This window comes from Plecotus auritus (genome assembly GCF_963455305.1).
Source record: "Plecotus auritus genome assembly, chromosome: X".
In the NCBI taxonomy this organism is placed as follows: domain Eukaryota; kingdom Metazoa; phylum Chordata; class Mammalia; order Chiroptera; family Vespertilionidae; genus Plecotus; species Plecotus auritus.
The window spans coordinates 25,713,274-25,736,159 of record NC_137784.1 but is presented as its reverse complement, the minus strand read 5'-3'; the positions used below and the strand labels follow the sequence as shown (position 1 = coordinate 25,736,159).

Below are 22,886 nucleotides of genomic sequence, written 5' to 3'. Positions count from 1 at the left end.
ATGATTAGTATTTATGGATAACATGAGGAATGACAGCAATAAGGTTGGAGAAGGAGGAATGGATAATCTGTGTTAAGGTACTTGCACTACCTGTGAGGAAAAATGGGTTGGAGTGAGAAGCAGAAGGAAATGTCACAATTCCTTAGTTCAGTCAATGTTAGAACCATCCTTAACTAGTGCAAGTTCAACTTCATTTTGTTTTAATCATATTTTTTCATTTTATTTTCTTTCCAATAACTGAAGAAAAACAGAAAAAAAAATGAGGTCGATAAGGTGGAAACAAGAACCTAATACAGTTTTTCATTTCTAATGGATTTAACTGTTCCTCCTAACCTTGCCTCATTCCACAGATTTAATATTTTTCTGCAAACCTCTCTTTCAAGAACAGTGTGGTAGTTACCAAAAGAAAGGGGGTGGGGCGGTACTATAAGCAGGTAATGAGGGGATAAATGGTGATGGAAGGAGACTTGATTTGGGGTGGTGAACACACAATATAATATACAGATGATGTATTATAGAATCGTACATCTGAAACCTATATAATTTTATTAACAAATGTCACCCAAATACGTATATTTAATAAAAAAAGAACCAATTGTATTATCAGGTTTCCCTGTTTTTATATTGAGGATTTCAATAGGTAGTTCTTGTCCAAATCTTTTTTTTTTCTTCTAAAAAACAGGTATTTATACGTATCTTTAGTTTTATTCTCTTCTCCAATTTTCTAAAACTATCACTTTAGAATTTTGAATCCTAAAAAGTACTTCATTTACTAAAATTAAGAGAAACATGTATCTTTGAGGATCATTAATAATGAAAAAGGCACATGTATGCATACACACACACACACACACACACACAAGCTCGTGCGCGCACACACACAGCCGCACACATATTAAACTCTGTTCAGTAACTCAACAGAGTTCTCAATATGACAAATAAAGCTAAAACATGAAACTAACCCTGAAACTTCACAATAAAATTTTCAATCTTTTAAAAATGATTAAGGGAACATTCGTGTTTTAGTTTTTTTAGACATCAATTGAATCCAACATATTATAGGAATACATAAGCCATAATGTTTAACATAATACAGGTTATAAGTTATTTTCAAGTAACCAGACTTCAGAACATTTTTTTATCCTCCTCTAAATTTAGTCATTTATTGAAACCTCATTTAAAGTCAAATAAAATACATTCTTTGGCTTCTATAACAGGTTTCCACTTTCAGGCTTCAGTGAGTAAGTATATTGCTTATGGGGTTCAGGAAATTTTTGAACCAAATTATAAATGATTGTCATTTGTGAGGGCTTTTTCATTTATTTTTTAGCATTCTATAGTAAGAACTTCAAAATAGAATGCCACCCAATTAATGAATCAATCTCTCTCTCTCTCTCTCTCTCTCTCTCTCTCTCTCTCTCTCTCTCTCTCTCTCTCGTCTCTCTCTCAAATATAGTAGAGAAAATAGCACATGTAGCTTCATCTGCTACACAAGTCACCTGTAACTTTCTTGCCTCTCCAGAAGGTTTGTCAGTAAACTAATGAAGCTAAGTGTCAAAGTCCCTCCATTTCATAGAATTCATCAAAGACCCCAGTAAAGCTTTTCATGTAGCTATGTGTTTGAAAAATATGCAAAACTAAGAAAGTCTTCAAATCTTAGGCCCACATCTCTGGATGAAGATGACTTTTATCCCTTGTTTCTTAGGTTGAGCTACTCAACCTTCACAAAACCCTTATGAGGAAGAAAACTTAGCCTTGCTACGGACAAAAACTGGTGATATTAAGAGCAGAGTAAATATTGTAACATGTGGGGAATTTTTTAACACTTTTTAAGAAAGAAATTAGAAAAGGATTTTGATTGATCCTATAAGTTTGCTGAAGCTGCAATTTAAATGTCATCCACATAGATTTATAGTATTTTCAGTACGCTTTTTTGCACAGCAATAACTTGGTCTAAGCTTTCAAAAATATACTTGTGGAATGCTTTTGAATATTAGGTAATGACAAAATGTATTTAGAGCATGTTTTTCTAAGATTCTGAATACTTAGTTTAAAAGATAGCCAGAATTCTTATTTGCAGATTAAATGTCTTCTTGAGCTTGATATATAACCTAATCACAGTAGTCTTAAAAAAAAAAGGAACAAATACAAAGACATTTGTAAATATGCCATTGTTGCCATTTATCTCCATTGGGCTTTATAGTTTTACCCTTGTATTCCTTTGTGTGCATATATGTCAACCTCCTATATAAGGGGTCTGAAAACTTTGGCCGATGGGCCAAATCAGGGTGCCATGTTTTTATAATTAAAATTTTTATTTTAGACTAGAGCCCGGTGCATGAATTCATGCATGGGTGAGGTCCCTCGGCCTGGCTGGCAATCGGTGCCAATTGGGGCCGCAGGAGGTTGGTGGGGGGAGTGGCCATGGGAGGTTGGCTGGCAGGGGGAGGGGCTACTGGAGGTTCTGATATAGGCCATCGGGGCCAGTGGGCTGGGGGAAGGGGCTGCAGGAGGTTGGCCGGCTGGCCTGATTGGGGTCATTATGGCCAGCGGGGGTGGGGAGGGACCATGGGAGGTTGGCCAGCCAGGGGGAGGGACAGCGGGAGGTTGGCTGTGGGAGCACACTGACCACCAGGGAGCAGCTCCTTCATTGAGCATCTTCCCCCTGGTGGTCAGTGTGCATCATAGCAACCAGTTGACCAATCCTTCAGTCCTTTGGTCGCTTAGGCTTTTATATATAGATAGATAATTGTAGATTCATATACAGTCATAAAAATAATACAGAGAAATCCTGTGTATCATTTTACCCAGTCCCAGTATATTGACATCAGTATGATCAAGGTACAGAATATTTCTATCACCTCAAGGAACCCCTATGTTTGTTTGTTTTGTGGCGTGACCCTCTTCCTTCCTGCCCCCACCTACTCCTAACCCCTGGCAACCACTGATCTGATCTCCATTTGTATAAGTTTATTTCAAGAATGTTATATAAACGGATTTATACAGTATGTATCCTTCTAGGATAGATTGGCTTTGTTCACTCAATAAAATTATTGGGAGATTCTTCCAGGATGTTGTGTGTATAAATAGTGTGCTCCTTTATTTCTGAGTAGCATTACATGGTGTGAATGTACCATGGTTTGTTTAGCCTTTTACCTGGTAAAGGACAGTCTGTTTCTACTTGTTTGTTCATTTACATTGTTCTTTAGATTTCACATATAAGTGAAATCATATGGTTCTTGTCTTTCTATCACTCAGCATAATACCCACTAGGTCCATCCATACTGCTGCATTGCAAATGGTAAGATTTCATTCTTTTTATGGCCAAGTAATATTCCATTTTGTATATATGTACCAAAACTTTCTTATCTACTTATCTATTATGAGTTTTTTATTTTTTCTAGATACTAATCCTTAATTGGATATGTGGTTTGTAAATATTTTTCCTTAGCTTGGCTTTTCATCCCATTAGGAGTGAAAGTTTACAATTTATAAATCTTCCTTTTATGGACCATGCTTTCAGTATAAAATCTAAGAACTCTGCCTACCCTAGATCCTAAATATTTTCTCATATATTTTTGTATATTTTTTCTGTACTTTGTATATTTTGTATATATTTATAATTTTTTCTATAAGGTGTGAGATTTCAGTGTTCTAGCACCATTCGTTGAAAAGGCTATCTTTGTTCTACTGAATTGTTTTTGGATCTTTGTCAAAGTCAGTTGGCCATATTAGTGTGGTTCTCTATTCTGTTCCATTGATCTGTGTGTCTATCTCACAATATCTTGATTACAATAGCTGTATAATAAGTCTTAAAATCGGATATACCTGTTCTTACTATATTCTTCCTTTCCAACACGACTAGTTTCATTGCCTTTCTATGTAAATTTTAGAGTGATCTTGTCTATACCACACACACAAAAAATTTCTAGGATTTTAAGCTACATATCAACCTGAGTAAAATTGATATTATTAAGTTGAGTCCCCTAATCTATTAATGCAATATGTTTCTCCATTTGTTTAGGTGTTCTTTGATTTATTTCTGTAGCATTTTGTTATTTTCATCATATAAGTCTGATACATGTTTAGTTAGAGTAATGCCTACTTCATTTTTCTGTGAGATAGTAAAGAGTATTACATTTTTAATTTTAGTATCCACATGTTAATTGTGTATATAGAAATATAACTGTTTTTTGTACATTTATCTTGTATCCTATTACCTTGCCAAATTCACTTATTAGTTCTAAGAGATTTTGTAAATTGCTTAGGATTTTCACTTACATTCTATCTGCATATAAGCAACAGTTTTCTCTTCCTTTCCCATCTGTATGAATTTATTTTGTTGCCTTGCCTCATTGCACTGGCTAGAACTTCCAGCACTATGCTAAATAAGAGTGGTGAGAGTATACATTCTTACCTTGTTCCCAGTATCAGGAGAAAAGCATTCAGTTATTCACTATTAAGCATGGGTTTAGCTCTACGATATATGTAGGTACTGTTTATTTAGTTGAGGAAATTCACTTATATTCCTATTTTTCAGAGAGGTTGTTTAGGAATAGGTATTAAAGTTAATTAAATTATTGTAGTGCATCCACTAATAAGATCATGTGATTTTTCTTTAACATGTTAACATGGTGGATAACAATAATGATTTTCAAATATCAAACCAATCTTTATTTCCCTGGAACAAACCCCACACGATTTTTAATATATTGCTAAATTTTACATGCTAATATTTTGTTAAGAAATTTTGCTTTAAGACTCATAAGGGATATTGGTCTAAGGTATTTTTTGGGGGGGAGGTTTTTATATGTTTTTGGTATTGTCTTTTTCTACTTTTGGTATCAGGCTATTGCTGGACTCATTAAATATATTAAGAATTGTTGCTTTCTCTTTTATTTTCTTGAAGAGATTGTGTTGTTAATCCTTCTTTAAATATTTGATTAAATTTTCCAGTGAAACAATCTGGGTATAGAGATTTACTTTTCAGAAGTTTTTAAATTATGAGTTTCATTTTCTTATTACCTATAAGGTTATTCAAATTCTTTTATATTGGGTGGTTTGCAGTAGTTTGTGCTTTGTAAAGAATTGGTTCATTTCATCTAAATGGTCAAACATTTGTGTGAATAACTGTCCATAGAGTTCCCTTAGTATCTTTTTCTTTATCCTCAGCCAAGGATATATTTACTGATTTTTTAAGGCATTTGCCCTTTTTTGTTGACAACAGTATTACAGATGACCCCCAATTTTCCCCCTTGCCTCTTTCCTCCCAACTCCTGCTCCACGCCAGATCTTCACCAAAGTACTGTCTGTGTCCATTGGTTATGCATAGATGTATATGTTATTTGGTTAATCTCTTCCCACCCTGCCTAAGATATGTCAGCCTGTTCCATGCATCCATGCCTGAGCCTATCTTGTTAGTTTATTATATTCATTAGATTCCACATATAAGTAAGATAATGTGATATTTTTCTTTCCCTGATGGGCTCATTTCACTCACCATAATATTCTCCAGATCTATCCATGCTGTCACAAAGGTTATGAAATCTTTTTTTTCTACAACTGCATAGTATTCCACTGTGTAAATGTACCACAGCTTTTTTATACACTCATCTACTGATGGGCACTTGGGCTGTTTCCAGATCTTAGCCATTGTAAATAAAGTTTCTATGAACATAGGGGGGCATATATATTTTTTCTCATTGGTGTTTCAAGATTCTTAGGATATATTCCTAGAAGTGGGATCTCTGGGTCAAAGGGCAGTTCCATATTTAATTTTTTGAGGAAACTCCATACTGTTTTTAATAATAGCTGCACCACTCTGCATTCTCACCAGCATTGTACTAAGGTTACCTTTTCCCCACATCCTCACCAGTACCTGTTTTTTGATTTATTGAGGTATAAGGTAATACCTCATTGTAGTTTTAATTTGCATCTCTCTGAGTACTAGTTGCATTGAGCATGTTTTCATATGTCTATTGGCCATCTGTATGTCCTCTGTTAATCTGTTAATCTGTTTTATGTCTGAAAAGTCTGTAGTGATATCTCCTGTTTCTCTGTTAACATTGGTAAGTCGTGTCCTCAATTTTTTCAATGGCACTATTTTTAGCACTTTGTTAATTTTGATTTTTTTTTAAAGAATGAGAAATTTGTTTCATTGATTTTCTCTATTGTGTTTTTTTTTCAATTTCATTGATTTCTGCTCTATATTATTTCCTTCTTTCTGCTTATTTTAGGTTTATTTTGGTCTTCATTTGCTAGATTATTGAGGTGAGAACTTGGATTATTTATTTGAGACTTTTCTCCCTTACTAATGTATGCATTTAAGAGCAGCTTTTCAAATACACTGCTATATTTAACTTAGATGGCAATCTTTTTATAGTAGGTATTGCATGTGGTCTTATCTTTAAAATCCAGTCCCTCTATTTGGTACCTCTCCCATGTAGGTGTCCTCATGCTTATTCAAGTGTATTAATTAACAGAAAGATTCTTTTAATACACTTCAAGCATAATCTCCTTGAGAAAGAGACCACTAGTTATAATCTATATCCTTAATACACAAAATCTGGCCCTAAAAATCTTCAATAAATGAATGGTATATAAATAAATGGTAAATAAATTCCATGGTTCAGTGCCATTGTTTTAAATGATAATTTGATATTGTGGTTATTCCATAGTATCACGCTTTAGAATCACTTCTATCTAACATATACTTGCAAATAGATTTGGTACAGAGTTTCTTTTGAATTGTATAATTATCTGTGATGTAAATTTCTTTCTTCCTTTCTCAGGCCCATCTTTTTTTAGTTCATTAGCGTAATATTAGTTAATAACATTATATAATTTTAGGGGTACGATATTATAATTTGATATTAGTGTACTTTATTTCATGCTCACCACATTAAGTCTTTATCCTTATATTACTACTAGAGGCCCAGTGCATGAATTCCACGCACAGGGGTGTGTGTCACTCAGCCCAGCCTACACCCTCTCCAATCTGGGACCCCTTGAGGGATGTCCGACTGCCAGTAACAAACAGGCAGTCGGACTTCCCTCTCATAATCCAGGACTGCTGGCTTCCAACTGCTTGCCTGCCTGCCTTCCTGATTGCCCCTAACCGCTTCTGCCTGTAAGCCTGATCACTCACTAACCACTCCCCTGCCAGCCTGATTGATGCCTAACTGCTCCCCTGCCAGCCTGTTTGCCCCTAACTGCCCTCCCCTGCAGGCCTGGTTGCCTCCAACTTCCTTCCTCTGCCGGCCTGCTCACCCCTAACTGCCCTCCCCTGCAGGCTTGATCACCCCCAACTGCCCTCCCTTGCAGGCCTGGTCCCTCCCAACTGCCCTCCCCTGCAGGCTTGATCGCCCACAACTGCCCTCCCTTGCAGGCCTGGGTCCCTCCCAACTGCCCTCCCCTACTGGCCATCTTGTGGTGGCCATCTTGTGTCCACATGGGGGCAGGATCTTTGACCACATGGGGGCAGCCCTCTTGTGTGTTAGAGTGATGGTCAATCTGCATATTACTCTTTTATTAGATAGGATAGAGGCCTGGTGCATGGGTGGGGGCCAGCTGGTTTGCCCTGAAGGGTGTCCCGGATCAGGGTGGGGGTTCCCTTGGGGCATGGGGTGGCCTGGGCGAGGGTCCTGTGGTGGTTTGCAGGCTGGCCACGCCCCCTGGCGACCCAAGCAGAGGCCCTGGTATCTGGGGTTTATTTATCTTCTATAATTGAAACTTTGTAGCCTTGAGTGGAGCCAAGCCTCCTGCTTGCTCTGTGGCCACAGCCATTTTTGTTGGGATTTATTTATCTTCTATAATTGAAACTTTGTAGCCTTAAGTGGAGGCCTGGGCTGGCCAAGGTGTGTGGAAAGCTTGGCTTCCTCCATTGCCAGGGAAACCCAAGCCTCCTGTTCGCTCTGTGGCCACAGCCATCTTGGTTGGGTTAATGTGCACACTCGCTCCTGATTTGCTGGTGCGTGTGGCTTGTGGGTGTAGTGGAGTGATGGTTAATTTGCATATTACTCTTTTATTAGATAGGATTTGTAACTAATATTGTTGAGTCCCTTTTATACCCAATACACTTTGAGAACCCATGATATCAACATAAATATTAACCAGTGCCTAACATCAATAAATTTACATCTGAATAGCAAAAGTGCATTCATATTAGATCCAACTGAAAATGGGGCTGTGGGGAAGCTCAAAAAAAATCTTCACAGAAAAGGGAAATGGTTTAAATAGCCCAGAATAATAATAAAACATACAATACTAAGACAAAGGATAAAATATAAGGAAATTAGAAGTAGAAGCTTTGTATACACATAACAAAGTGATAGACAATGGGGAGGGAAGGTGGAGCAATTCAAAGGGAAGACATAACTCCTGTTATAATAGAGTTTGCATTCCACATTCCAGCAGGTAAAGTACACATTAAACATATATTCAGTTTATTTGTTATACATGCAACAAAGGAGCAAAGCAGCATGCCAGGAGAACATATATGATGAACTTATGAAATCATTTGAGATATAAGTTAGGCAAGTACAAGAGATCACTTCAGGGAAAATGAGATAAATGAAATATATGGTTGAAAGATGAAGGCCAGGGCTAGATTGCAAAGGGTCATTTCATCACTGATCATATTTTCCACTAGGGTACTATATTAGTAGTGAGTATCCTCCAAAGACTGATAAGGTAGAGCTGAGCCCATGTGCTAATAATTCCTCACTTGTATCAGTAGCCCCACTACCACATCCATTTTATGACATTCTCTACCATACTCTTTGCCCTGGGAAGCATAAGTTTCCATTTCTATCATTAATGCCTCTTGCACTCTATCAGCAAATTGTGTAACACCAGGGGAGATCAGAAAGCAGGCAAAAAAGAGTTTAGGATACCCATTTCCACTTTCTGATTACCTCACTAAAGTCCTGGCATTGACTATTTGTGTCTGCTACTATTCCAACAACATTATCCCCTCACCTTGACTCATCAAGCCTAGAAGTGGAAACAACTTACCACTTTTGCTATTACTTGGATGACTCACCATCCTTTATTTGGTCTCGTCACCCTGCCTATATTTCTATTCATAGTTATTTCAACAAAACATTTTCTGTTCAATGCTTTTGAGTCTGCCTATTTCCTGCCAGAACCTTAACTGAAACAGTAGAAGAAATGCAACTATTAAATCTTCGTACTGATTCTCAGCTCACTGACATCAATGTATTTAATCTCTTTGGACTCATAATACCTTTGTTTCATTCACAAATATTTAAACACCTTCATTAATTTCTACACCTTTACTTCCTAAAATGATTGAAGGTCAATATACTTAGTTTTGAGTTTTACTTATATTTAGTAAGTAATTGTCCTCTGTCTTAATCTTATAGACAACATTTCTATGTCATACACAGTTCTGAAATCAGTCATTTTACAAGTGTCATAGACTTCATTGTCTATGGATATATGAATTAAGAGCTGCTCTCAGCTTCACGCACTGTAGCTCTATTTTTTTTTTTTTTTGGTCCAATGGGAAAAATGCTGAATGTTTACGAATGAGCCAACCAGGTTCCACATATTGATTTACTATTTTTAGTGGGAATTAAAATAATGTCAAAGCAGTAGAAATTGTGTACAGGTATACACACACACACACACACACACACACACACAGGAATAATCTTAGGTATCAACATAGCCTGATGAGAAACCTGAATTTCCAATTTTCCATTTAAAATCATGCACCAAACAAGGAAAAAGGAAAGTCTTGAATGAATACTGCAGTCATCTTCACAAAAATGACACATGATAGAATTATTTGACAAATATATTAAATCAGCCACCATTTTAAAAAATGGTCACCCTAGCTGGTGTTGCTCAATTGGAGCATCATCCTATACACCAAAAAGTTGTAGGTTCACTTCCTGGTCAGTGCACATACCTAGGTTTCTAGTTTGATCCCAGCTCAGGTGTGTATGGGAGGCAACTGATCAATGTTTCTTTCTATCTCACATCAATGTCCAATCTCTCTCTCTCTCTCTCTCTCTCTCTCTCTCTCTCTCTCTCTCTCTCTCTCTCCTCCTCCTCCTCCTCCTCCTCCTCCTCCTCCTCCTCCTCCTCCCCCTCCCTCCTTCCATTTCCCTCTCTCTAAAATCAACAATAACTTCCTGGAGAGAGGATTTTAAAAATGGTTCAATATGCAAATACAAACTTCTTTGCAAGAAAAAAAAAAGGAAAGTTTCAGCAATAAAGACATATATAACAAAATGAAATTTTGGAACTGAAAAATACAGTAATCAAAATAAAATTCAATAGATTATCTCAACAGCAAATTGGAGGGGACATAGGGCAAAATCTGCTTAATAGGAAGATAGAACAATCGAAATTACCCAGTCTGAACAAGAAAGAAAATAGGCTGATAAAGATTGAATAGTGCTTAGGTTACCTGTGTAATTATAATAAAAGATCTATGATGCTTGTCAACAGAGTCTTGAAAGGAGAGAAAAAATAAAGATGGACTAGAGAAGGACTCAAAGAAATAATGGCGGGGAAAAATCATCAAATTTGGCAAGAGACAAAAACTTACAGATTCAAGAAGCTGATTGAACAAACAGGATATACCCAAAGAGATCCATGTCTATACCCATTATAATCAACTCTGAAGATCAATGATTAAAAAAAAATCATGAAAGCAGTGAAAGAGAAAGTACTCTTTATCTATAGGCCAAAAAAAAAATCAAATGTCATAATTTCTTATGAAAAAATTACTGAACCCAGAAGTGGCATGATACTTTTCATGTGATTAAAGAAAAGAACTGTTAATTAGGGAAATGCAAATCAAAACTACAGTGAGATCCCACCTCACATCTGTTAGAGTGGCCATTATCAACAACACAAGCAATAACAGGTGTTGGAGAGGTTGTGGAAAAAAAGGGAACCCTCATTCACTGCTGGAGGGAATGTAGAATGGTACAACCACTATGGAAGCAATCTGGCGAGTCCTCAAAATATTAAAAATGGAGCTACCATACAACTCAGCAATCCCTCTCCTGGGTATATAACCAAAAAAACTCAAAATCATGTATTCACAAAGATATATGCACCCCTATGTTCATTGCAGCATTATTCATGGTGGCCAAGACATGGAAACAACCAAAGTGTCCTGCGATAGAGGACTGGATAAAGAAGATGTGGTACAGATACACAATAAAATACTACTCAGCCATAAGAAAGGTGAAATACTGCCATTTGCAACAACATGGATTGACCTTGAGAATATTATGCTATTAATATTAAGTCAGTCAGAAAAAGCTAAGAGCCATATGATTTCATTCATATGTATGATATAAAACTGAACCTCATGAACACAAACAGCAGTATGGTGGTTGCCATAAAGGAGGATGTGGGGAGTGAAAGGAGTCATAATATTTGGTGACGGGAGAAGATTTGACTTTGGGTGGTGGTCACACAGTGCAGTATACAGATCTCATAACATAGAAACTGACACCTGAAATATATATGATCATATTAACCAATGTCACCCCAATACATTTAATAAAAGTGAAAAATAAAAAAATCTATAATAATAAAAGCATAATATGCAAATCAACTGAATGACTGAACAGCAGAACGACCATCCAGACGACCTTCTGGACAACCACTGGATGACCATGCTATGACACGCACTTGCACCAGGCCAGCCAAGGCAGTTGCGATGTGATTGGTCAGGGGGCCCTGCCATCACCCCAGGATCGCCCAGGCCACCCTCTGTGCAGCAATCATTCCCAGAGCCCCAGCCGGGTGGGTGGGGCCTCCCTCTGTGGGGTGATAAATCTGGGGGTCCCGTGATCTATCGCCCCACAGAGGGAGGCCCAGGCCAGCCAAGTGATCACACCCAATGCCTATCGCCCTGCAGAGGGAGGCAACTGGTGGCGGGGGAGGGGGAGCAGTGCCTGCCACACAGATGGCAAGCAGTGGCAATGGCAGGGGCGGGGCCAGCTGCTGGCAGCTGGGGGAAGGAAATCCCGGATAGACCCTGATCTCAGGCCAGGCCTAGGGACCCTACCCAAGGGGTCTTGAATTGCAAGAGGGCACAGGCTGGGCTGAGGGACACCCCACACTGTGCACAAATTTCATGTATCAAGCCTCTAGTAAATAATAATAATCCCATGATCTTATCAATTGATAAAGAAAAAGTTTTGACAAAATTCAACACCCATTCATGTTAAAAAAAAAAAAGAAAACTCTAAAAAACAGGAGTAGAGGAGGACTTCTTCAACTTGATAAAGAGCATCTACAAAAATCCTAACAGCTAACGTCATAATAATGGTGAACTATGTTAATGCTTTCTTCCTAATAATGGGATCAAGGCAAAAATCTTTGCTTTCATGCTTGCTTTATTTATAGTACTGGAAGTTAGAGCCAGCATAGAATTGCAAGAAAAGTAAATGAAACATGTAACTCAGATGGAAGAATTAAAACTGTCCCTATGTGCAGATGTTATGATGGGCTATGTAAAACACAAGAATTCTACAAAATTACCCGCAGAAATAATGAGTTCAGTAATGTCTTAAGACACATGATCAACATATAAAGATCTATTATATTTCTATATAAAAGAAGTGAACTACTGGAAACCAAAATTCAATAAAAGTAAACAGGCTATTGATACAGGTAACAACTTGAATGAATCTCTAGGGCATTATTCTAAGTGAAGAAAGCTAATCTCAAAAGGCCACATGCTGAATGATTCCATTTCTCTAACATTCTTGAAATGAAAAAAAATATTTAAATTAAGAAATTTGTAGGTGCCATGCTGATAGAAGAGGGTGTTTGGTGTGACTGTAAAGGGATGTGTGAGGAAGGGCATTGTGGTGATGGAGCTCTTCTCTATTGTGATTGAGGTTGTTACACAAATCTACCGTATGACAAGGTGACAGAAATACATTGTAGCAACGTCAATTTCTGGTTTTAATACTGTGTAATAGTTATGATAAATGTTGGGGAAAGTTGGTGAAGAGTATTGGGACCCCTCAATATTATCTTTGCAACTTTTTGTGACTCTATAATTGTTTTAAAATAAAATGGTAAAAATTTAAAAATTCTCTTCTGCCAGTTATTTGCAATGAGAACTTGGGCAAGTTCCTTGAGCAGTCATCTTTATAGTATGTGGCTCTTGAGACCTTCCCAATGTAGTTATTGTGAGAAGTAAGTGACTAATGACCACAGGAAAACAGTAACAAGGTCTGAACTAGAATTCACTGCATTTGGGCTCAATTTTATTTTATGTACCTTTCACTTATTCCAGATATCTTAAGCATGTCTTACCACCTAAATTATAAAAATCTTAAGGGAAGTATATAATTAAATCACTGATAAAACTGTACAGATGCCTTGGCATAAACGTGGGTTTATATTTTAGGAAATTCACAGTACAAGGACTAAAGGAACTCGGACTCTGGATGATATTGTACCCACATCACAGAACACTGATGCTAGCACACAGGCTTGGATCCGTGTCAATCCTAAAACATTTTTCTTATTTTGTTTTATTAAATCATTGCTTATATACATATTTAGACAACCATGCTAAGGAGAGCAAATGGCAAAACATATGAAGAAGAACATTTTACATTCATTTATGATAACAATAACTTAAACACAGTTGCCTAAAATTAAAATTAGGTCTTATATTTTATTTCACATAGATTTGGGGAAGAATGGTAGTATGATGATGATCTAAAATGTAGAATGTATAATTCACCATTAAGATAAATATAATAGTTTGACTATATGTGTCAGTTTTTTCTATTTCGATGTATAATTTATTTATATGCCAACCAATTGCATGCTTGACATAGAAAAATGAGTCTGTCACTTTAACAAATGGCACTATAAAGCCACTCAAATAAATAACTTTAGCAGAGATTATTATAATTGCAAAAGAAATACTTTCTAAAACATGTTACCAATGTGTCTACAGATATTGGGCTTGCCTGTTGCATCAAAAATAAAAATAAATTAGATAGAGAAGGCTTCTAGTGGCAAAGAATGATTTACAAATATGCTGAATGACATATTACAATTGTGTTCATTTTATACAGAAAGAAAGCATCTCTGAGATAACCATTACATAATTTATCAAGAACTCAATGTTAAAGAGAATAGTGTTTTAATAAAGGTCACCAAAGAAATTTAAGAAACAATAATTTGTTACTAAAAAAAGATTTACCATAAACTAAAATGGAAATTTAGCATTTTAGGAGGATTTTTGGTGGCATTTTGAGAGAGCTCTTTATTTTATCAAGAACCTTGTCCCAAGAGACCTATACACATTCTGCCATCACAGCTCAGCTACCACATTCCTCTGTTGCTTCTCTTTGCAGGCTTTTGGTATCATCAATACGTGACTTTTGATCGGATCCCCAGAGTAGAAAGTAAGTTTGGTAGACAGTTGATACATAATGAATGCATAGATTATTCTTTATTTAATTTAGTGTAGTTGAGTGGGGAAAATAAGGAAAGACTGTTAAAAGTCTATTCTGGATGAGGATTTTTTGCTCTGTTATTTTAGAAATGTGCATAGAAGTTACAGAAAGTATTATTACAGTTTTTTACTAAAGGGGTTTTATGTTTAGAAGGCTTTGAGAGCAAGTATTCTTTCCACTGTGCTATTCTGGTTAGGATTTTCATCAGAACCCAGTTGAACATTATTTGAATTCACAGGACTTGCCATGCTAGAAGCACAACCTTATATGTAGTGGCCATGGACAGTCCTATTATGGGAAACCAACTTGAGAGAAAAGGCGGGTCACTTGCTTCTGCGCAGGTCCTGGAATTTGAAATATCCAGGGGCCTCTACAGAATCCTGGCATCAGTTACTATGTTGACTCACTCAGTGTTGGGATCACTCACTTTCCCCTTACAGGACTCAGATCTTGAAGGCAATTAGCTTCAGAGAAAAAGGAAAAACCAAAGTGTTACTTTTTAAAGGCTGCTGAAGTTGATCGGTTTCTCATCATTCCTAAACCTACTGGAACAATAAAGTTAGGAGAAATTTTACCAAGATTTTTATTGCTGCCTTGATATATATTTTGTACTTTCCAAATGCTTTGGTGGGAAGAAGAAGAGGACTGTTGTAAGTACAAATAACTAAAAATGTTGTTTACAATGGCTTAACTTTTAGTTTGTGGCAAGCTCACTGATTAAGCAGGTAGATTTAAAATTATAGTAGTTTGTTAATAAGCATAAACTTTATCTTATATATAGTGTGCACATATATAAGATATATCTTATATATGTGCAGGTGTATATGTTTCTCACTGCAAAAACTTTTCAGTAGAAATAACATAGAGTATAAACTTTGTCCTAGCAGATATAATCAAACACATCTTTCATATTTAATAAACCACTAAAGTAATAGAATATGTATAACTGGTATTTGTAACAAACCATTTTAATTGCTGTGAAATCATTTGTGTATCTTTATTCTCTTGATTATTTGCTATTTCTGTATTTAGTAATGGTAACATGTGGGGTAGTGACCTGACACATATTCTCAATAAACTAATTGCTATATGGGAACGATGTGTGGAGGCCTCAAGGTTAGAAAAATTTTATCTGGCATATCATGGGGAAAGTTTTTAAAATAATAATAATAGTGATGGATAAATGGAGGTTGAGAAAAGTACTCATAAATATCTAATTTGAAAGTTCCTTTCCCATATAACACTTTGAATGTTCCTATCTGTAGCATATCACGAAAATTCTTTCAGGAAATGATATGATCTATGCTGGCAAATGATCAGATATTTTTGTTGAGAAAAACAACAGAAAAACATGAGGGACTTCTAATCATATTTCACAGTAAAGTCATGGTGTTGTTTCATGTCTCTGATGACCTGCTTTTCAGTAAAGCTTTTTAGTTTGGCTTTTATTATCAAGTACAACTATTTTGTTTGTTTCAAGGAAGTCATGATGACTAATGAAAATTCAAAGATTGACTGTGACACATTAAAAATAATACATAAAATAATGTATGAAGAGTACAGTGTGTCCCAAAGAGGTGGATGAAGGAGATTGTCTTTCTTTCCCTGCCTTTTTTGACTTGTGCATTACAGTCATTCTGAAATAGATATGAGGGCACTGCCTATAATTAAGAATTGAAAAAGGTAAATCTCTCCAAATGAGTGCTCTGAAAACTTTTGGAGAGTCACAATAGAAGTTTTGTCTCTGAGAAAAATTTGTAGAAAAAAATAACATGGTACATTTGCTGATTCATATTAGACGTTACCAGATTTTATAGTAATATATATATATATATATATATATATATATATATATAATTTTCTTATTTTATAAATTTTTGGTGAGCATCAGAATTGCTTTCTGATTGAAAAACTATTGCATTTACTAATAGTAAAAATACAATAGCATCTATTCTTTGCAATATACATACATGCTGATTGATCGAGCAATCGATATATCTAAAAAATTAAAGCCATGAACCACTGCATAGAAAATTTTAGAAAGAATAACAGAGAAGCAATTCTGGAATGAAGCAAGGCAAACCAACTCTCTATTTTGTCATAGATATTAGAATTTGAGGAAACCTAACCTTTAAATTCTTAATTAGAATTTGAGGAAACCTAACCTTTTTGGGACAAGCCCTGTAGAACTTGATTATAGTACATTTTAAAAATATCAGGTAATACTTATGCTCCATGACAGTGGGTTTGTTAAAAGAAAATGAATATATTCACAAGGTATTATTACACATTAACTTTTACTGGTTGACAACATACTACCTTGAGTGTATTGACATTTTAGTTGTTTTTAAAATTGCCTTAGTTTGAAAACCTTATAAAAGTACCTTTAATTGGCATTTAATCAAAATTTTTATCAATTAATAGAGAGAATCATTGTATTAACACAAGAATTATTTACTTTCAGAATTATTTAAATATTGTATTGCAAATAATTACTCAAATAATGTATTGCAAATATACATTTCATTCGAATTTAAATGATGCAAATTATCTTGAGATCTAATAAAATAATTTTTAGAATTTAATTTACGAGGGACATCCTTACTCTATGAATAAAATAGATTGCTTACTGGTCTAAATAGATAATATACTTTTTAATTTAATAAAAGCTTTCTGTGTTTTTTAAAGGCATTAAAAAATGGAAAATACAATAGAGGATGTCATGTAGCAGTTACTCTAAACTTAAAAAAAGACTATGAAGTGTTTTGTGCAAATATATGTTATTTAGGAAAAAGAAGGTGTTTGTCACTAATGCTAGCTAGACAGAAATGAAACATTAATTTATAATTTGGACAGAGATATTACTATTAATACAGTTTCCTCTTTAGTCCTGAAGTATTCATTTGAAATTCTTGTAGCCCAAGTCATTTGCTACATGTGAAACAAGTTGCCAAATTCTTAACCACTTGTGTGGTTTAATAAAAGAGATTATAATTTTGTTGTCTTGGAAAAGTAAGGTGGTTTTTAAAATTCCATTTATTACCTTTCATCATGGTTTTATCACAAGAATAAAACAGTGAGTTCCCAAACTTTCCTTTGCTTTCCACCTTCTATTGTAATAACTATCTAACTTATTTAAATGATTTATCATTTTTTCACTAAACTATTCTTTCTTCTATTGCTAGTATAAAAAACATACATGGCATTTTGGTGTGAATATATATGTTTTAAGAAACACATACATACATATTAAAATCACAAACTTCGCCCTAACTGGTTTGGCTCAGTGGACAGAGCGTCGGCCTGTGGACTGAAGGGTCCTGGGTTTGATTCTGGTCAAGGGCATGTACCTTGGTTGTGGGCACGTCCCCAGTGGGGGATGTGCAGGAGGCATCTGATTGATGCCTCATTATCCCTCTCCCTTCCTCTCTGTGCAAAATCAATAGAGTATATATTTTTTAAAAAAGTCACAAACTTCTATTACTTAAGCGATGAAAATGAATTGAAATTTAACCTTTCTTTAAAGGTAGTTTTCTATTCATTTATTTACTTTCTATTTTAAACACACATCATTTTTTAAGAAATTGACAAATAAAACTAATGTATGTCCTCTGTCCAACAAAGCATAAGTGAAGAGCCTCAAGGCTTAAGCATTAAAAGTTTCATGGAAAATAACATCTCTATGAAGAGGTTCATTTGGTTGAATCTTTTACCAGTTACATTTTAAAATAAAATTAATGCTAGTTATATTTCTTTAAATTATATATTATTTCTCAAAGACAAGCTTTTATTTAGTGCAGATCAGAGAGTTGAAAGAATTTATAATGGTAGGAATTTGACATTTCTGCCTCTGAAAAGATACATTTATTAAAGTGATGTCAAACTCAGTTAATGGAGGCGGTACAGTTATTTCAGATATACAGGGTATGTAATTTGAAGCCAAGCCAAATCACAATGAGAAGAAATAATGATGACCTTGGTTTATTTTTATGCAGTACATTCAGGTTTTGATTGGATTCAGAAGGAGGCAACGGTTTTCTTTCTCACTAAGTCCTGCTATAGTCCTAGGAGATTTGGGTTCTGTTACCAAGGCAGTTTGTTCATATTGGAACATTTCGGGGGAAGGTCATGGGCTGCAGTATGAGAAATGAGAACACTTTTTTTTATTAAATGCTACAAACTTCATAGCAGAATTTCATGAACATATTTCTCTTTGGGGAGCACGCTCCATGTAGCAGACCAATCTTCCAAACACAAAGAGACAAGCAAATAAACACCTTGTGGTCTTTACCTTTTTCCTCATTTAAAAACATATATTAATTAAATATCCTTGAGGTTTCACTCTGTACAATATGGACAGAGCAACATTCATAATACATATTTGAAGTTCTGAAGTTGAAACTCAATACAGATATGCATGTTCAATTAGCAAAGCTAGAGTGTAGTTTCTTTATTTTGCCCATTTGGGAGGGATTTGTCTACTTACATCACATATAGAATTGTCCTTAAAATATTTATCTTTGTAAAAGGTCAGGCTCCTCTGGTTAATATTAAATGTGAACGTGTCTTTCAGAGATTCTACTGTCTCCTCTTGGAGAGGAGGTTAACCCTGCTCTTTGTGAATCACTCACTTATACACTAAAGTTTGAAGATTAACAGCTAAAATAATTTGGTATACTTTTTTTCTGAAATTTGTAGTATAAAAAGCTTGTTTTCCTATGTATTACAGTATATTATAATTTTGCATGTGCCTTTTTAAACCAGATGGCTCTTCCAGAGATTCTGAAACACTAACTCACAGACATATTTCTCTTTACATATTCAAGATTGCTGACCTGAATATGGGGAGGGAGTGGGGAAAAGGCTTGGCTGCAGTGTTTAAAGGGGATCTTAAACTTCTCAGCCACAATTTTGATAGGCAGAAAACAGAATGAGGATGAGGAGAGGAAATAGATGGCCCTACTGGCTCATACTTAAAAGAGTCTGTCTTATGGCCACACAACCTCCACCTCATGCACATTAGACAAACGAAAAGGCAGTATTCTCCCTATCCCATAGCTGAAGTCTTCCACTTAGACTGCCACTTTAACAAAGAATTTACATTTAACTCTGTGCTGATTTTTTTATTATTGTTGACACTGTTATAGATGTCCCTCATCCACCCCCCTTACCCACCTCCACACAGTCCCCACCCCCTCCCTATGAACATCATCACCTCCACTCTATCTTTATGTTATTCTGACATAATTCATTCAAAATACCTGAGAATTTCAAAAGGCAAAATAACACAAAGGGCAATTTCCTGGGGTCCTAGCCTGATCAATAGAGGGATTTTGCATTGAACATATAATGATATTACGCCCTGAGCAAATGAGTGTTCCTAGCAATCTGAATTGAGTTTGGAGATCAATTTCTTCCTGGTCTTCTTTATTCGTTATCTTTTGCATTATGCCTCTGTGCCTCATTTTTGCTTTGTTGTTAAGCACCTAGTTTTTCACTAATGGAAGGTGGGAGAGAATACACAATTATCCTTTAACTGGAATGGAACTGTCATTTCTTTGTTATGCTGGTAAAATGCTGCTGTTGATTTTGTTGGTGGTGAATCTTCCAGAACTGCTAATTAAGTATTTTTATTCCATACTAGAGGCCCAGTGCACGGATTTGTGCACTGGTGGGGTCCCTCGGTGTGGCCTGTGGGGATCAGCTGAAACCGGCAGTCCAACGCCGCCTGCAGCTCCTGCCTGCCACTCCTGCTTATCCTGGCCCCACTGCGCCTGCTGCCACCATTGCTTGGTAGGCTTGCTGCAGTTCCACTGCGGTCTCCAGGCTGAGGTGGCCAGCTGTAAGCCCTGTGTCTGGTGCCCAATGGTCAGCTGAGCGGTGCTCCGGCTGTGGGAGTGCACTGACTACCAGGGGGCAGCTCCTTCATTGAGTGTCTGCCCCCTGGTGGTCAGTGCGCATCATAGCAACCGGTCGGCCAGTCGTTCAGTTGTTCAGTTGCTTAGGCTTTTATATATAGAGATAATTTTAAGAAAATGATTTTTCATAAATTCAAGTTATTGGAAAATTGATTTTTATACTTCAATTTTGAAAGCTAAAATGTATCTAGAGCTAGTTAAAAATACTTAGCCTCATGTTACTATTCCAGTAAAAGAATCTGAGGAAAGCTTTGTTTCTATTTTTATGTATTTTACTTTCATTTATTATTTTATTTATTTCAGTAGAAATTTTGGTTGTTTTAATGAGTAAGATCAATATTAAAGTGCGTTATGAAAGCCAGTGCTTATCAATGTAATAAAGACATAACATGGATAGTTGAATGGGTTTCAAACAGGGTTAACACAATTTTTAAGAAACAGTTAAAAATCAGATATTTGAAGTGTCATGCTTTTAGTTTAATATTTAATAAATACTCAGCTCATTCATGGGCATTGCAGCAATGAGGAATTTACACAGGCCAAAATAACAGTTTTTTGTCAGTTTATCTTCAACTTTTAGATACACTTGATTTGCACCATTATGAAATAATTGATGTTTTAAAAAGACCAGTATTAATTGAGCACATCATGTACTATAATGTTTCATATTATGCCCCAACTATGGGCAAATATAAGGGCACCCTTTCAATGTTTTCACCCTTTCCTTGGCTTTTGCTTTGTTTTGTTGTAAAATGTTCTCCTCTGTTACACTCTGTTTTTGGCTAAGACTATCATAGAATTCCGTCTATAAAAGGGAATAAACATCAGTGGCTTTTTGCACATTCTTGGCACCCATCTTTATTTACACACAACTTGTCTGCTCCTTTATCAGATTACAGTAGCAATATTACCTGATCCCAAGCTAAATGTTGACTTAAAGGGCACAGAAGTCAGCACAATGTTACAAGTGCAGATCTTAGCCTAGGAAACTGTGTGAGGTCACCCTAAAGAGAGAAGAGAAAAATCACAGAATCAGAACTGCTCAAGTATTTTCATCAAAGGCAGGTTGGGTGATTCAATTTTATATTGATGCTCGAGAAGGCAGTATTAGAAATAAACTGGTGACTAAGTGGACAAAATGTTATCAAAATAGTTGAACTGATAAAATTATCTGTAAAATTAGTGAATCCCAATCACTCCAATATATTGGAAAATAACTAGGAAGGGAAAGGGGAAAATAGCTGCTAAAGAGTGTAACTAGATATAAACAATGTTGGCATGTAGGTGGTTAACTGAAAGAGCTTACTGGAAGCTCAGACAGCTAAAGAATCCTGATTTAGTAGAGCCTAAAGGGCAGGGCAGGAGCCATGTGAACAGCTGCTGAAGAACTAGAGGATTCCTTTGGATTAGGTGTACACACCCCATCTCTAATGGACTATGTCAGAGAACACCAAGTGTGATCTCAGACTTCTCTTTGCTCAAGCCTATGAACTTTAGTGTTTTATTTTAAATATCTAGATTTGCTCTTAAAGTAAATCCAGAAATAGAAGTGTCAAAAGAAGTGACTCTGTAGTTTGTATTGTGTGGATTTGGGTGACCATTGTTTAAAGAAAGAAAAATACGTTATTGAGTCATTTATTCATGCAACTGATATGTATTGAGTGCCTACTTTGTCCCAGGTATTCTGGAGATATTGTTGTAAACAAGTGATTTAATTGTGATGAAAATTTTGGGTATTACTTTACTGCATTCAGGGCAAGCGCTATGGAATGAAGCACACATTGTTATAAGAATGAATAATAGAGACCTAGACTAGTATTAGAAATTGTGGGGGGAGGGCCAGCAATTCCTATAAAAATGACATTCAAAGGAAGAGAAAGAAAAATAGGGCTGGGAAATAGCTGTCCATGGGAAAAAGAGGAAAAATGTTACATTCAGAGGGAACAACATATGTGAAGGTGTGATGTGGTATGAAGAAAGAACTAAGAGAAGGTCAGTTTTCCTATAGTATAGTTAGAGGAAAAGTTTGGAATAAGCATGCAGCTGAAATGGTGGCCTGGGGCCAATCATTCATAGCCTCTGAGGTCATGCATACGATGTTTGTTTTCTTTATAGTGAGATCAATGGACTGCCTTTTAAGAGTCTCAGGTAGGGCAGTGATAGGAACATATTTGTGGGTTTTTTAAATACTATGTTTTGTGAAGAAGAGATTAATAGGTATAAAGAGTACATGAAGGGCAATAAATCGGGTAAATTCTCCTGCAACAAAAGAGGGTGGTATTGACTAGAAAGTGACAGTAAAGTTGAAAGAAGTGGACTTATTCACAACTTATTCATGACAAAAAATTAATAGGAATTGCTGTTGAGTTGGATGTGGGACCCTAATGGTATGTGGAATTGGGTGAATAATGGTGCCATTTACAAGGAGAAGATTAGAAGGGAATCTGGAATTATGGGAAGGATTGGGGTTATGGGTGCTAATTTT

General features: G+C 35.9%; 1 protein-coding gene across 1 annotated transcript in view; it reads left to right on the top strand.

Annotated features, from left to right (window-relative positions):
• Positions 1 to 14,822: 14,822 nt before the first annotated feature.
• DMD (dystrophin) overlaps positions 14,823 to 22,886 on the top strand; it is a 2,407,712-nt gene continuing 2,399,648 nt past the window's right edge. Inside the window, 1 exon segment of the mRNA XM_080651877.1 lies at positions 14,823 to 15,133. Coding sequence (XP_080508003.1) covers positions 15,103 to 15,133 — 31 coding nt within the window. The 5' untranslated portion in view covers positions 14,823 to 15,102.